At 40.9% G+C, this 15,947-nt stretch overlaps 2 protein-coding genes across 2 annotated transcripts; both read left to right on the top strand.

Moving 5' to 3' along the window:
* The first annotated feature begins 295 nt into the window (after positions 1–295).
* Positions 296–15,531, top strand: gpr156 (G protein-coupled receptor 156). Its single transcript, XM_015003234.2, has 9 exons — positions 296–1,516; positions 6,116–6,243; positions 6,353–6,488; positions 6,574–6,684; positions 8,136–8,261; positions 8,458–8,553; positions 9,745–9,981; positions 10,557–10,715; positions 12,436–15,531. The coding sequence occupies exons 1-9, from the start codon at positions 1,376–1,378 to the stop codon at positions 13,756–13,758; spliced, it is 2,457 nt and encodes an 818-aa protein (XP_014858720.1). The 5' UTR covers positions 296–1,375; the 3' UTR covers positions 13,759–15,531.
* On the top strand, positions 3,979–6,201 carry LOC106927578 (zinc-binding protein A33-like). Its single transcript, XM_015003235.2, has one exon. The coding sequence runs from the start codon at positions 4,184–4,186 to the stop codon at positions 5,834–5,836; it is 1,653 nt and encodes a 550-aa protein (XP_014858721.2). The 5' UTR covers positions 3,979–4,183; the 3' UTR covers positions 5,837–6,201.
* Positions 15,532–15,947: the final 416 nt, after the last annotated feature.

Below are 15,947 nucleotides of genomic sequence, written 5' to 3'. Positions count from 1 at the left end.
ATATTTGTATACCCTCCGCAATAAGTCGTTACGTTAAAGATAAAGTAGCTGGGATTCAAGCTAAACTTTACACAGGATATAGGCCCATCCCACGCACACACACATTCACACAGGTAGCTCAGGTATTACTTGCGGTTTAGCCTTCAGGACTTTAGAAGACACTCCTCATGACTTTTGTGAACTGTCAAAACATGTCCAGAAAAACGGAAGACAGTTTGAAGTCACAAACTGTTTGTTCTGCTCACACACTGACCCCCTTCTGTCGCCCCACACCCAAAGTTGGATGTTGGGTAGATCTCGCTGACACCTGTACAGTGGTGGGCTCTTTTCCAAGTTAAAAACAACAGCGTTTCAGGCGGAGGGTTTGAAAAGCTAGAGGAAATGCCTTACTCCTCTGGCTTTTCCTGCGGGAAGAAGCTGGGCTGTGATCTATACTGGGAAAGTGACGACAGGACATGAGCAGGAACTTCAGACGTTTCCCAAACAAGTAGGGCTGCTGTGTTGAGTTAACAGTTTATATCTTTGAATTTCTCTCACTTTGGGTCATTTCATTTTGAACATTTCAGTCCATGTTTTTCTGGATGTCCAATTACTCAGCACATCCGAGGCCATTCTGGCTGTGTTAGTCATTCCGCAGACGTGGATGAGACGTGCTGCGTCTGATTTCACCCTGCTCACATAAACACACACACCTGTCTGCCAATATGTATCAATAAAAGCGATTTTAACCCGCCCTGGCATCATGCGGCTGAGTCACATCTGCAATTACAATCATCATACTAAAGTCTAGGTTCAGCTCCGAGTATCAGATGTGCCTCATTTTCCAATCTCCAGCATGTCAGAGCAACCTAAGTGAAGCCTCATAAAAAAAGAAGAAGAAAAAAAAAACGCCCGTGGCAGCACTGACATTTTTTGTTCCTGTAAAGTCAGTCTCAGACGCTCTAACTAAACAGCTGAGCTGACTGCAGAATATGTCGACATAATTGAAAGCTGACTATATACCAGGTCATTTCTATGATGACAGAGTGAAACAATGAGGACAAACAGAAACTCAAAGGCTTCTCTTGTTTTTCTGAGGTTGTTTTCTGCCACCAGCACAATGCAAAATTATCTGCTTCCCCCCCACTCCTCCTTGTTTTTGTCATAGCACCACACTGTGGTGTACCTAGGTCTTGCAACCGCTGATGTGTTGTGACATATTCTTATATGATTGCAACTCAAGTAACGCAATTTAAGTGAAACTGAACAACTGAAGCACCAAACATGATTTAAGAATTTTAAGTGCATTTACTGCTTTGTTTAAAGTCCATTGTTTATTTCCCAAGAGTGACCTTATGAGCTGCGTTGTTTGATTGTCCCACAGAATGTGTTTGTGATGGTGGACAGACTGGGGCCAGCCATGGAGCCTGAGCTGAACTGCAGCTCTGTGTGTGATTCCCCACTTTGCCTCATCCAGGCTGGACTCAGCAGGCAGGAAGGCCAGGACGTCCTACGGAGACTATGCATCCTAAACTCGGTAATCTTTCTCTTGACCTACATCTTCTACTGTCTCTCTGTTCTCAGTTTATTCACACGGTATACAGGTGCTGGTCATAAAATTAGAATATTGTGATAAAGTTCATTATTTTCCATAATGTCATGATAAAAATTAAATTGTCATATATTTTAGATTCATTGCACACCAACTGAAATATTTCAGGTCTTTTATTGTTTTAATTTTGATGATTTTGGCAAACAGCTCATGAAAACCCAAAATCCCTGTCTCAAAAAATTAGAATATTATGAAAAGGTTCTCTGAACGAGCAATAAAAATAATCATCCGAATCAACAAAGTAACTCTAAACACCTGAAAAAGATTCCTGAGGCCTTTAAAAACTCCCAGCCTGGTTCATTACTCAAAACCGCAGTCATGGGTCAGATTGCTGACCTGACTGCTGTCCAGAAGGCCATCACTGACATCCTCAAGCAAGAGGGTGAGAAACAGAAAGAAATTTCTGAACGAATCGGCTGTTTGCAGAGTGTTATATCAAGGCACCTCAGTGGGAAGTCAGTAGGAAGGAAAAAGTGTGGCAGAAAACGCTACACAACGAGAAGAGGTGACCGGACCCTGAGGAAGATTGTGGAGAAGGGCCGATTCCAGACCTTGGGGGAAGCAGTGGACTGAGTCTGGAGTAGAAACATCCAGAGCCACTGTGCACAGGCGTGTGCAGGAAATGGGCTACAGGTGCCGCATTCCCCAGGTCAAAGGTCAAGCCACTTTTGAACCAGAAACAGCGGCAGAAGCGCCTGACCTGGGCTACAGAGAAGCAGCACTTTGGACCACTGTTGTTCAGTGGTCCAAAGTACTTTTTTCGGATGAAAGCAAACTTTGCATGTCATTCGGAAATCAAAGTGCCAGACTCTGGAGGAAGACTGGGGAGAAGGAAATGCCAAAATGCCAGAAGTCCAGTGTCAAGTACCCACAGTCAGTGATGGTCTGGGTGCCATGTCAGCTGCTGGTGTTGGTCCACTGGGTTTTATCAAGGGCAGGATCAATGCAGCCGCTATCAGAAGATTTTGGAGCACTTCATGCTTCCATCTGCTGAAAAGTTTTATGGAGATGAAAATTTAATTTGGTCTGGAATCGGCCTTTCTCCACAATCTTCCTCAGGGTCCGGTCACCTCTTCTCGTTGTGTAGCGTTTTCTGCCACACTTTTTCCTTCCTACTGACTTCCCACTGAGGTGCCTTGATATAACACTCTGCAAACAGCCGATTCGTTCAGAAATTTCTTTCTGTTTCTCACCCTCTTGCTTGAGGATGTCAGTGATGGCCTTCTGGACAACAGTCAGGTCAGCAGTCTGACCCATGATTGCGGTTTTGAGTAATGAACCAGGCTGGGAGTTTTTAAAGGCCTCAGGAATCTTTTTCAGGTGTTTAGAGTTACTTTGTTGATTCGGATGATTATTTTTATTGCTCGTTCAGAGAACCTTTTCATAATATTCTAATTTTTTGAGACAGGGATTTTGGGTTTTCAAGAGCTGTTTGCCAAAATCATCAAAATTAAAACAATAAAAGACCTGAAATATTTCAGTTGGTGTGCAATGAATCTAAAATATATGACAATTTAATTTTTATCATGACATTATGGAAAATAATGAACTTTATCACAATATTCTAATTTTATGACCAGCACCTGTAAGCTATCCTGAACATTCTGGTCCACCTCCTACTGGCCTTAAAAACTTCAAATATGCTGAGTCACTGTTTTGAGTTTTCACAAATGGTGGGTCTGATTATTCTTAAACTTGTACGACACATTGAGCAACATAAGGGAGGTGAGAAAAATATAAATCTCTCCATAGGTCATTGTTGGAGAACTGCAACAAGAAGTGGCATCTTTAGGTCACCAGGCTACATGACAAAAATTTGACTCTAACTATGCCAAAGACAGGGTCAAAGAAAGGTTATGTTTTATGTAAATGCAGTCCTAACAACAACTTTATGCCTCCTCATATTTCCTTTAAATGCACCGCGTTTGCTTGTTTGAACTATGGTACCATTCCAGTTGATGGAGACAGCTGAAATCGGGAAAGGTAATGGGCATGGACTGAAGCTATGTTTAGAATCCCCTCTGTCCCCGATACCTTTAAGAGAAGAGGGAGGACAGACCAACAGCAGAAGCCGGACGGGAGATACTGTAAACAGACTTCTCAAATAAAAGATAAAGCAGCAGAAACACTTTGACAAAGAACACAATCAAGTCTCTCTCTCTTCAAAGGACCAAAAAGAAGCAAGGTGAGGTGCCTCTTAGAAATCTTCTCATGCTTCATGATGTTAACTGGTGCAATTAATTACCTTAAAGCAAGTCAACAGTTTGAACCAAATTTTGTGTGAGCTTTGTTGTGTGAATGCATCATCTAAATCCAGCAAATGTTCTGTTTTAGTTTTTTCATTGCATTGTCCATAAAATGCCTCACTGGTGTTGCTAGCTGTTCCTGGCTAACATAAGAACTACCCTGATAGCATGTGACACGGTGTAATGAAACATAACACCGTGCATTTGTTACTGTTCATGGCTAACTAGGACACAAGTATTTTTATGCCTTGTAAAATAGTGGAAAGCCAAAAATAAAAGAAGCTGAGGCAACGTATTCCATAAAATCCCACCTGTTTTCTTATTCTTTCTGGATGTGTTCCCAGATATGGCTACAGCCGCCAGCATTCTGTCCAAGGAGCAGCTCCTTTGCCCCATCTGTCTGGATGTCTTTAACCAGCCGGTCTCCACTCCGTGCGGGCACAACTTCTGTCGTGACTGCATCCAGAGATACTGGCAGAGTACCAATCTGCCACAGTGTCCCATGTGTAAACACAAGCTGTACAAGAGGCCTGACCTCAAAGTCAACACCTTCATATCCGAGGTGGCTGCTCACTTTAAAGACCATGGGGAAATGAAATACAAAAACAGACTCGGGAGTATGGACAAGTCAGGCAATGAGGGAGAAGTCGCTTGTGATGTGTGTGTCGGTAAACGGGTGAAAGCTTTTAAAACCTGTCTGGACTGTTTGGCTTCATTTTGCCAGACACATCTGGAGCCCCATCACGTTCTAGGCACCCTAAAGAAACACACCCTGATCAACCCAATTATGAACATGCAAGACAGATTGTGCAAGAAACACGAGAGCCTCCTGAGCCTGTTCTGCCACACAGACCAGACGTACGTGTGCCAGGTCTGTGTTGAGGATGACCACAAGGCACATCGTATGGCTCCTATAGAGCATGAAAGCCAAGACAGGAGAGATCAGATCAGAAGTATCAACATGGAAGTGAAAGAAGGCATCCACAGTAGGCTACAGAAAATGTGTGAGATCGGTCAAGCTGTTGAGCTTAGCAAAAGAAACACTGAAAAAGAGGTTGACGAGAGTTTTCTGGTCTTCAACAAACTGCTTCAAATTGTTAAGACAGTCCAAGCTGAAGTGGCTGAGGCCATCTTGGCAAAGCAGAGGCGTGTCGAAAGCAGGGCTAGTGAGATTACATTGGATGTTGAGCAAGAGATTAATCAGCTGACAACCAGGAACACTGATTTGGAGCTGCTCTCACAGACAAACGATGACCTCTACCTTCTCCAGAGCTTTCCGGCTTTCTCCACTAAGCTGCCCATCAAAGACTGGTCTGAGATTTGGGTAGAAAGTGCAGTCTATGTGGGAACGGTGAGGAGGGCACTCAGGAGAGCAGCATCACAGCTTGAGGAAACCGTCAAGGCAGAGGTAAAGAGGCTTTGCAAGGTTGAATTTGAGCGAGTAAAAGCCTACGCTGTGGATGTGACGCTGGATCCAGACACAGCTCACCCCAAACTCGTTCTTTCAGAAAACCGGAAGCAGATCTATCACAGCGACATGGCTGTGAACCTCCCTGACAATCCAGCGAGATTTTACCCTTGTGTTAGTGTCTTGGGGAAGGAGGGCTTCTGCTTCAGGAGATTCTCCTATGAGGTTCAGGTGAAAGGGAAGACAGAGTGGGATATCGGAGTGGGACTCGAGTCGGTCAATAGAAAAGGAGGGAATCTGCTGAACCCTGAAAGAGGCTACTGGACTCTGGGAATGAGGGAGGATCAAAGTTACTGGGCACTCAGCAGTCCTCCTGTTAGACTGCCACTGATGGAAAAGCCACAGACAGTCCTTGTGTACGTGGACATGGAAGCAGGGCAGGTTTCATTTTACAACTCAGACTCTCACTCTCATATCTACACGTACACCGGATACACTTTCAGTGAGAGACTTTTCCCCTACTTCAACCCGCGACGGAATCACAGTGGGGTCAACTCAGCACCTCTCATTATCCTGCCTTTGAATATCTAAATTTTCACAATGTACTATCTTTTACGATGCTGCCAGATGTTTCAGCAAACTTTATTACTGATTAAAGCTATAGTTCCACATCTGTTTTGTAATGCTTTATGCTTTTTTCCTTGCAATAAAATTCTGCCTTATGAATTTGTGCTTGGTTTTAATTTTTACATCTGGGATTTGAAGACACCTGGACTCTGGACCACTTGAAGGATTAAATATCTTTTCCATAGGGGTGCCAGAAGGGGCTGGGACTTTATGGGGAATAAATGTCCATGTCTGTGTGTGTAGTTGGCAGCAGAGGTCCCAAGGCGGTCCCTGTCTCCTGCGCTCAGAGCAGTTGTCTGGACAATGCTATCGTCTGGCATCCTGTTGGCGTTCTGCTTTCTGGTTTTCACCCTGCGCTTCAAAAACAACAGGTAGACTGAAAAGTGTATAATTTCGGAAGTGTATTTAATAATAATTTTGTAGTTAAATGCTAGCATTTAACTGTCATGTTAACGGAGTCTGCTTGTGTTGTTCCATCAGGATAGTGAAGATGTCCAGTCCCAACCTAAACGTTCTGACTCTCCTTGGAAGTGTCCTCACATATATCAGCGGCTTTCTATTTGCAATGGATGAGCGAGCTCACGCACAAGCTGAAGTGTCTATTACTTTGCTTCAAGTAAGTATCTAAAATCCTTGTAGCTGCAGTTTTATACCGTTGAGGATACATTTTAAGGTGATCCTTGTGGTTTTCCCTCCTCCAGGCTCGGATGTGGATGCTTTGCGTTGGAAGCACCCTGGTCTTTGGGCCAATTTTGGGAAAGACCTGGAGGCTCTACAGAGTTTTCACTCAGCGAGTTCCTGACAAGAGAGTGGTAGGCAGGCTCTTCTGGTTTCCTTGTGCTCGTCTCGTTGGCATGCACATTCTTGTCTTCTTCTTTTGTATCACTGTATTGAGAACAAACTGTCGCAATAACACAAACCTGAAAGTAATTTAATAATATAGAAATTGATTGTCTTAGTATGTAATCTCATGTCACCTCATGATACACTGAGATGCAAAGTGGTTATAAAAAAGGCAGCTTTTTGGCTGTTATCCACTGTCCTTTTACTGAAAACACTACGTTACCAGATTCAAAATCCCAAATTTGTGTAACTTATTGATAAATTATTGATAAATTATTTAAAATTCTTTCTCTTAATATGACATATATTCTGAACAAATCTGTTTTAAAAAATTGTATCCATCCATTCTTTACCTTTTGCTTATCAAAGACCAGGTTGTAGGGTAACAGGTCTAGAGGAAAAAGCCAGACATTCGTCTCCCTAGCAACATTCTCCAACTCGTCATAATAGATCTCTAGGCATTCCCATGCCAGAAAGGATATGCAGTCCCTCGTATAGTACTGATTCTCCCATGGGCTCTTCTCCCAGAAAGCAGTACCTAAAACGTTTTCAAAGGGAGAAGCCTAGGTAGCATCCTGATCAGATACTTGAACCTCTTCAACCGACTCTCGGTCATCCAAGCTGAGTCATGATCTATGATCTTTTTACCAGAGTTAGGGGTCAGACACTGGCTGAGCTCTTTATTCACTGCGACAGACCAGAGCAATTTCCCCGTTACTGCAGAAGAGATCCCACTCCATCCATACCCCTAAACTGATTCTGGGTTTCAGATTTTAGCATCACAAAAAGTCCAATCGAACATACAGATAAACAAAAGACTGGCATCATGTTAGAAAAATTTACATTTTTGAAAGTCCAATAGCATCCTGAACTAAGTGTGTTGCTCACCTGAAGAGCCTTGACAATCTGATGGAAATTTACAAGACAATGACAAAATATTGTCAAATCAAGATGGTGGCTGGTGATAAATGCCAAAATTAAATCAAGAAGTGTTTCAGCAAAGTATTAGTTCAGGAGTGTGCACACTTGTGCAACCTGATTCTCACAGAGTTTTCCTTTTATATATATATAAGTTTTCCCTTACTGGTTCAGTTTTCCGTTGCCCTGTACAGCATGTATTCCACATAAAAGGTTTGCGTCACATAAACCATTTCAACGGACGCTCACGTATTTTGTTTCTTCAGTAATTAATGAAGTATTTTTGAGTAATTTAACCTGACAACAGTAATTCATGGCTGCACATTGCTCTGAATAATTGAATACTGTCAAATTTAGATAGAGCCTTTATTAAATTAGCCTCGGTGTGTAATTACTCTGAGCTCTTTTTTATTATCTGCTGATCATGTTTCTGTGTGTGGATGGTGCAAAGCTGTAAGGTGTAAAGAGTTCATCTTTATTCCTGCTTCTTTTTCCGTCTCAGATCATTCGAGACATCCAGCTGATTGGCATGGTGGTTCTGCTGATTCTACTGGAGATTCTGATTCTCACCACCTGGAATCTCACAGACCCGGTGAGATGCTCGCAATCTGTCAGAGCTGTTGCCAAGGTGAGAATAATTAGTAAGCTCTGCATTGATTTGTTTGGTAGATTTCATATGCAATATATTACTGAGTCATGATTGAGTATGAATTTTTTGTTCTTTTAGATGTGTTTTGATTAAACAGAGTACACGAAAGGTGATTTTTTTTTTTTTTGCGTGGATGTGTCAAGTTTGATGTAATATTTGGTTTCCATTCATGTAGGCGACTGAGAGAGACACCTCCTACTCTTTGTCACAGCTGGACTCTTGCTCCTCAGAATACTCAAATATTTGGCTCATCATCATTGCTGTTCAGAAAGTAAGCTTCAGCAATTTCATTTATGCTTCTACACAGCAACAACACCACTGACTCACTACATTTAATGCTTTTTGATGGTGACATATTTTATGCAATTTATTTTCCAAGAATGCATTTGCAGTTTAGAAAAAAACAAACCAGCAGAGATTTAGAAATAAAGACCAAAGCTAAGCTGGAAAGGTCGATACAGTTCCATCCACAGTAACTGGTATCTCTGGGAATAATGAGCAAATTTATGTTTAACATATTCTCAAAATGACAAATTTCCCCCCATTTCAGTCCTCTTCATTGTTCATAGTGGCAATCTTCCAGATGTTTTATACTTTCTAATTTTTACTCTGACTGCAGCACACTTAGGTAAGCAGCTACCTTCCTGACCTCTGAAGATTAATACCCACTTGCTGAATTTGAATGGCATGTTGTCTTTTCTTTACTGTTTTACAGGGTGACAAATATAAATTGTCTTTTGTGTCATGTTTACGTAGATCCGAGACTGGCAGTCGTATTATTTCTGAAACGTCCCCAGACACTCAGATTGACTCGTAGTGGCAGACAATAGTTTACTAAAATAATTACATCCATTGAAATTATAATGTATTCAAAAGTTTGGCGTAGTGATTATGTGGAAAAAAAAGATGATCATTTTAATTAAAAAGCACAGTTTCTGCCAGTGCAATTAAAAAGGAATTCATTTTAAGGCTTTTTACACATATTTACCAAAAGTATGGGATGTGGTATTTTGCACTGATGAAACATTTTTAAAACTCTGAACTAATTATCCTGGAAGTTGCTCAAATCCCTGAGTGAAATTATTTTCTGAAATGTTACTTTTAGATATACAAACAAGGCTTCTGCTGTCAAATTAGCAGATAATTTGCATCATTATTTCTAGAATAATAAGCTCACCACTGAATAAAAATAGGTTCCCAGTGATTGACATGCAACAAGATAAAAGAATGTCAAAATTACCACGACGGGATTTTGAATTTCCCCATCCAGTACACAAGAAAACTTTGACAAGGGAATTTCACCAATATGGGATCAATCAAATCTAAAATAAAACAGTTTAAATCTAAATCTAAATAAATACTAAAAAATGAAAAGTGAATAAAAAAACAAAGCATAACAAAAGAGTACATTTAGTAAAACAGTAGCATGTGAAAATAACGACTTCTGCTCTTCTTTATCAAGGGTTGCCTCCTCCTTTATGGCACATACCTGGCTGGACTCACCAGCAACGTCAGCCACCCTCCAGTCAACCAGTCTCCCACCATCATAACGGCCGTCACTCTCGTCACCTTTTCCTCTGCTGTGGCCTTTCCTGTGTTCTTCTTCCTGCACGCCTGGCCCAACCTGGTCTACAGCACAGTGGCTGGAGCCATCTTCATCTGCACACTGGCCACTAACTGCATGCTGTTTGTGCCACAGGTCAGAGACCAAACCTAGCAGATCCCTGACTATAATTTAAGCTATAATATTAGCTTAGATTGTAATTAGTTTAAACAAAAAACACGAGATAAAGTCATGTTGTCTATAATTTTGGTTACACTTTCATTATCTATTGCTTAAATCCCAAAATGTGAGAAGATTTATTTATTTATTTTTTAAGGTCCGTCATGAGGAAATCCATCCCACAAAGAGAAACTGTAACAGATGGAAAGGAAGGTTTAGGGTAAAACCAATAAACCTGACATGTGCTTGTTGCACTGATGGATGAAGTTTCGGTGTCTGTCAGGAGAAGATGACTCACAAGGAAGTCCTGATAATGAGTCAAATCTTTGCAGGCTGCAAACAGGTTTATGACTCTGAGAGTCTAACAACAGGTTTATGTTAACATAAAGGAATGCGTCTGCAGCGAGAGGGAAGGAAATAGTTCAACAATGAGCAGTGCTCTAAAGCGCACCTCGTAGAGATATCCCTGAAAGGATTTATTTCTCGTCCTAGAGGTTTAAGTGTTGCTGCTGCACATAAAACTCCTAAATATCAAACTTGTGTTATTGCAGCTGACCCAATGGCGACAGTTTGAGGAGGATCAGAACAACCCGAGTCAGATGGCCAAATATTTCAGCAGCCCCAGTAAGAGTCAGCCATCTGTCTACAGCCAGGACGAGATCTACTTCCTGCTGGGGGAGAACAGCTCAATGAAAAAGCTCTTGAATGAGGTAATGTAATGTTTTTTTTTAAATGCACAAAGTGGTTAATTTAAACAGAGATTATATTCTTTACATGTGTGTTTTAATATTTCAGTGCATGTGAGCACCAGTCATCCAAACGTCTCCTTTGGTCAAAATGATGAAAGTTCTTTGGGAACATTTGCATCATCTTGTTTGTTAGAGTTTGTCAGAGTGTAGGACTGTTCATGGACGAGCAGTCAGACAGAAGTGAATTTAACTGTCGTTATGTAACAAGTTGGTTTCTAAATGGCTGTCTTTGTCTTTTACTTTGTGGAGCCAGCTATGACCATATCAGGACAAGAGGATGGCCCCTAAAAACTGAGCCAGAGAAATTAGACGGTGCCATTATCTGAAGACAAAATGTATTGATGTAATTAAAAGCTGTTGAGGGTTTTTGATTTGCTGCTTAATGCAGACACTTTCTTTGAGCTATAATGTGCCTCATCAGTGTGTCTACTTCTGTAAATTAAAATTCTCTTTACAAAAACTACCTAGCTGACTTGATCAGAATGCAGCTTCCTTTTTAGGGCCAGAGTATTTAAAATTCATGGTCATCCAGGCCAGTAAAAGCATAATTTGTAACCTTAGCAAGTTTCATCCTCTCTAAGCTCTATGTTTAGCTCGTTCAGTCCTCTCTTAATCAGTTAAAACTCTTCTAAACTAACTTGTTACATATTGAGAGATGATTTTGTGTGTCAAATAGCATTCATTGAATATTTTAATTAGGATAAATTTACTATTACCACTCTGACTCTCATGAGCCCATTGTTGACGATTTCTGCCGTAGTCAGAGGTCTCGGTGGGCTCATGGGTCCCTTTTAACCCAGCTAACAATGACTTTCAAAATGCAGATTCAGGTGTTTAAGTTTAAAAAAGCTATGGTAAGCGATTTTATTTATCTGGAGCAACGGTGGCTCAGAAGGTAGCCACCGTTGCTACCTTCTGAGCCACCGTATGAGCCACTTACTGAGCAACGGTCGGCAGAAAGGTACCCACCTTCCTACCCACAGGTTACAGGATTTTGTCCTGTGACCATTGAATGTAGTGTACTCTGGACTTAATAAAGTGCTATAAGTACAGACTATTTACAATGTATCTGTCTTTGATAAATTCGTATCTTCCTCCTCTTGACAATGTTTTCATATGGAGCAGTTTGGTGAAGTGCTAGGCTAATGTTAGCATGCTTTTTCTATCTATTGATCTAACTTGTTAAGCATTTCTTTACAACTAGGACCAAACTTGACAGAAGAACTCTCCTGCCTCATAAACTTGATTTAGATGTTGAATAGTTTCATTCTCCCAGATGGACACCAAGCTGCTCCAGTAATGTTCAGTGTGAACATTATTGTAAAGGGTAAAAAAACAAATTATTGGTCAAAAGTCCAGATTTGTGAGATTGTGTATCTTCTACACTATAGTCTTACAACCTGTAGTAACAAAACATGTTATGATTTATGGAAATTGCTGTAAAGGCAGTGCCATGGCTCACTGATGCCTCACTGCAAGCATGAAATTAAAGACAGTACACCAAGGAAGGGTGTTAGGATTTTAGTTTCACGAACACCATTATTTACAAATGCCCTGACAGGAACATGAGCCAAACACTAAAATCTGAACAAGTTGTGGAAATGTCTCCAGTTAAGTGGTAATATCTATCATTTTTTGTTTTCAAATATTTAAACTTCTGCTTTTTCTTTTCACTTTTCAGAAGAATGCTGCAATTGACAGTCTTCAAGAGCAGGTAAACAACGCCAAGGATAAACTCCTGAGGCTCATGACAGCAAGCCAGCCCCTGGGGGACCAGGACGTTGATTCCTCTGCTGCTTATCTCAACTCCTCCTCTACCCAGACCACTGAGCTTCCATCTGAAGGAAGCTCCTCTTCCTGTTTATCCCAGGGAGACACAAAATCCAGACGTTTGCCTCCTCCTTCCCCTCATAACCTCACTCTACCTCCTGATCCCTCAAATGTACTCCGGATACCTTCCAGTCAAAACTCAATGGACCTCCATCCTGCTTCTTCCCCCTTCACTGATGACATCCTGAGTGGGAGCCGGAAAGATGTCCCCAACTCTGCAACTAGAGAGACAGCTCAATCCACAGTGAGAGGGAATGCCAAGCAGCCTCTGTCCCCCACATTTCCAGGAAGGACAGCGGAGGAGGCTGTTCATTTTGTCACCTCTCTTCAAAACCGCAGACGACTGAATCCCTCTCGGGTTGAACAATTTGCCAGTCATGGTGGCCTGCCAATGCAGGTGGGACCAAATCCCAAACTGACTGGTTTCGTCAGCAGCGAGAAGCTGCAAGAGATCATCCAGGAGCTGAGCATGGACGCAGTCCTGGAGACAGCGCTTCGATTTCCAGGTCAGGCGTCTAAGACGTCGTCTCAACCGAGACTGAACACGTTGTCCCCTCTGTCGCTCTGTTCCTCTCATTCTCTCTTCCAATACCCCAGCGTCTCTCCGCACGCCGTGAGAAAACGTCGGCCTCCCTTCCACCCCTCCAGGAGAGCTTTGTCCTCGTCCTGCTTCTACACAGGCTCAGACGTTCCCATTTGTGAATTGAAAAGGGACACCTGTGAACACCAAAACCCAGATGAGACACATTTTCGTGCTGATTGCAGCGTCACCGACTTAGACAAGTCAGTAGAGGAGAAAGAGGGTGATAAAGAGGAAGAGGAGGAAGCGAAAAACTGTCAAAGACATGCTTCGCGGTCTCACAATTGCCCACTCTGGCGTTGCGCTAGACAGAACTGCTCACCTGAGCACGGTGCGGAAGAAGACGACAGTGGCAAGCAACGCCATCGATGCATCAGAGACTCGAGTGGATACTGGGACTCAGACTCCAGCAGCTCCACGGATTACTGCTACTACCATCGTCCTTACTGTGATTCCTGCCTGCAGAGGGGCTCCTTCCTGTCCTCAGACAGCTCCTCGGACTCGTCTGACAGCGAGTACGAGGACTACACCAACCTCTGTCGCCCCCCGCGGCCCGTTGTGTTTAAAGATGACCTCAAACCTACTTTAGTATGACAAAATGTTTACTGCACTTTATGTGTTATTTAATTATTTCCACCACTTGAACTTACTGTGAAGAATCATTTGCTTTCTTATACATTTCTTTTGTTTGTTTGTTTTCACTGAAACGTTTCAGATAATTGAACCCATTCTAACACTAGAATAAACAGAAAATGCAGTTTTCACAGAATAATTTTATTTATTAAAGGAAACCCACTAGCAACCCCAAACTTGCCATAAGAGAAAGGTTAGTTTCTCCCTAAACCTACCTACTGGTTCCATAGCTAACCTTTGCAGCAGCAACAGGCATGAAATGTTTGCTAAATCTGAAATTGGGTCTTTTTCATCACCGTGAAGGAATTTATACCACTTTTTTTTCACAGAGTAGTTTTGATCAGCTTCATTTTAGGCCTTTCAATCATGATTAAGCCAATTTAAAGTCTCTTTGCTCTGTCTCAATAGTTCAGATATTGACTAGACCACTGGGAAACTTTAACTTTTGGCTGCAGTGGGTTTGAGTTTAGAGTCACAAATTCATGCCCAGACATCTTCATTTAGGTACAGAATCTATGTTTTATTCAATTATGGCAAGTTATCCCAAAGCAGCAAAGAATCAAACCATGGCCATGTTTGGCTGTTGCTGTGATGTACACCACATGTAACAGGAACCACAAAAGGTTCTGTTCAGCTTCAATTGCTGGAGTCCCAAAGTCTAAGTGTAAGCCTTTCCAGACTGATATATTTTGTCAGGAACTTTTGTTTTTCATCTATTTTTTTAACAGTCTTTAAATTAAGGAATTATGTTGTTTTTTTTTTAAAGATTTTTTGGTGTAATATATCTTGTCAGACTGGTTGTTTTTCAATTGTTTCATTATTTTACAGGTCTGACAGCAATCAGGCCTGGGTGTGACTAATGAAACTGAATCATATAATCTGGTTAATCAAAGTTTCTCATGGTTTAACAAAGCAGTAAATTACATTAATAAGGATATTTTTTTTGGATACAATATTTATATATTTATTTATTTTTGCCTTTATCAAAACCATAATTTGAAAGCTCAGTTTTGTAGCTACTTAGACTCTCTAAGATCATCAAAACTTTGTTTGATGATCTGAAACCTTTAAGTGTTATAAAAAAAAAACAAACAACAAAAATAAATAGAATATGTCTTTAAGGGAGTAAATACTTTTATTCGCAGTACAGCATACTGACTCTTAAAGCACCAGTTTAATGATTATTGTATTTAAAGAAGATGAACTTTTATACTTGGAGATAATGTAGCTCTAATTTCAGTAAGAAATGCTTTGTTTTTCCATTTTTATATGAAGAAAGCATTATTGTTGAATTCTGTCTATTTGCTCATAAGATTTTTAGATCTATGAAAATGTGTTGCCCAAAACTGCTGATGTTTTGATAATGTTATTAACTACCTTTAAGTTATTGTTCTAAACATGATGCTAACACAGAAAACAGTCATTAGAACAAGCATAAAAAGGTGTAAAATTAATAGAATTTTGTAGATGGTTATGTACATTCAGTTACCTTTTGTGTAAACGCTGAATTTCTTATATTTATTTATAAATCTTTAATATAAAAAAAGTGTTTTCTCTATATCAATGATCCAATCACAGCAGGCAGAATCACAAAGTGAACTTTTCAGTGTGCAGCAATTGTGTGACTGCTGAGGACAAAAAACTTGAAAAGTCTTAAAAGAAGTTCAAACTTCTCATAGTTATCATTTCATAATTTTGAAATAAAAAGAAGATGCACAAATATGAGACAAATAATGCCTAAAACTGTACTTGATCTTGATGGGAAGTTGCGGTGAATGGAAATGTCGTCAGTCCTGATTTAAAGCCTCCAACAGTTCCTGAAGGTTTCAGGTTTTCAGGGAATTTATTCCACAGCTGAGGAGTATTGAAACGAAACACTGCCTCCCATTGTTTAGTTTGGGCCCTAAAATCATTGAGTAAGCAAGTGTCTGAGTGCTGATGAATCACCTGAGAAGAACCTCTGAGATCACTCAAGACCAGTGACGCAATTTAATAATTTGACCCTTTTACAAACAGTCTTTTGTGGTAGTGAACTGATTCTGGAGATGATTCTGGCTGCTGGGTGTCAGATGAGCTGCAGCAGCTGGAGATACTTTTTTTTTTTTTTTCCCAGAAACCAGTACTTTTAAGCCATTAAAATAATAAAATTT

Source organism: Poecilia mexicana, unplaced genomic scaffold (assembly GCF_051168715.1).
Source record: "Poecilia mexicana isolate PSO_F unplaced genomic scaffold, ASM5116871v1 scaffold_2, whole genome shotgun sequence".
NCBI lineage: Eukaryota > Metazoa > Chordata > Actinopteri > Cyprinodontiformes > Poeciliidae > Poecilia > Poecilia mexicana.
This window is presented reverse-complemented; position numbering and strand designations above follow the sequence as displayed.

Coding starts and splice junctions, on each gene's coding strand:
- LOC106927578 (XM_015003235.2), top strand. CDS start 4,184: ATGGCTACAGCCGCCAGCATTCTGTCCAAGGAGCAGCTCCTTTGCCCC.
- gpr156 (XM_015003234.2), top strand. CDS start 1,376: ATGGTGGACAGACTGGGGCCAGCCATGGAGCCTGAGCTGAACTGCAGC. Junction 1,517..6,115: donor GACTATGCATCCTAAACTCG/GTAATCTTTCTC, acceptor CTGTGTGTGTAG/TTGGCAGCAGAGGTCCCAAG. Junction 8,554..9,744: donor TCATCATTGCTGTTCAGAAA/GTAAGCTTCAGC, acceptor TTCTTTATCAAG/GGTTGCCTCCTCCTTTATGG.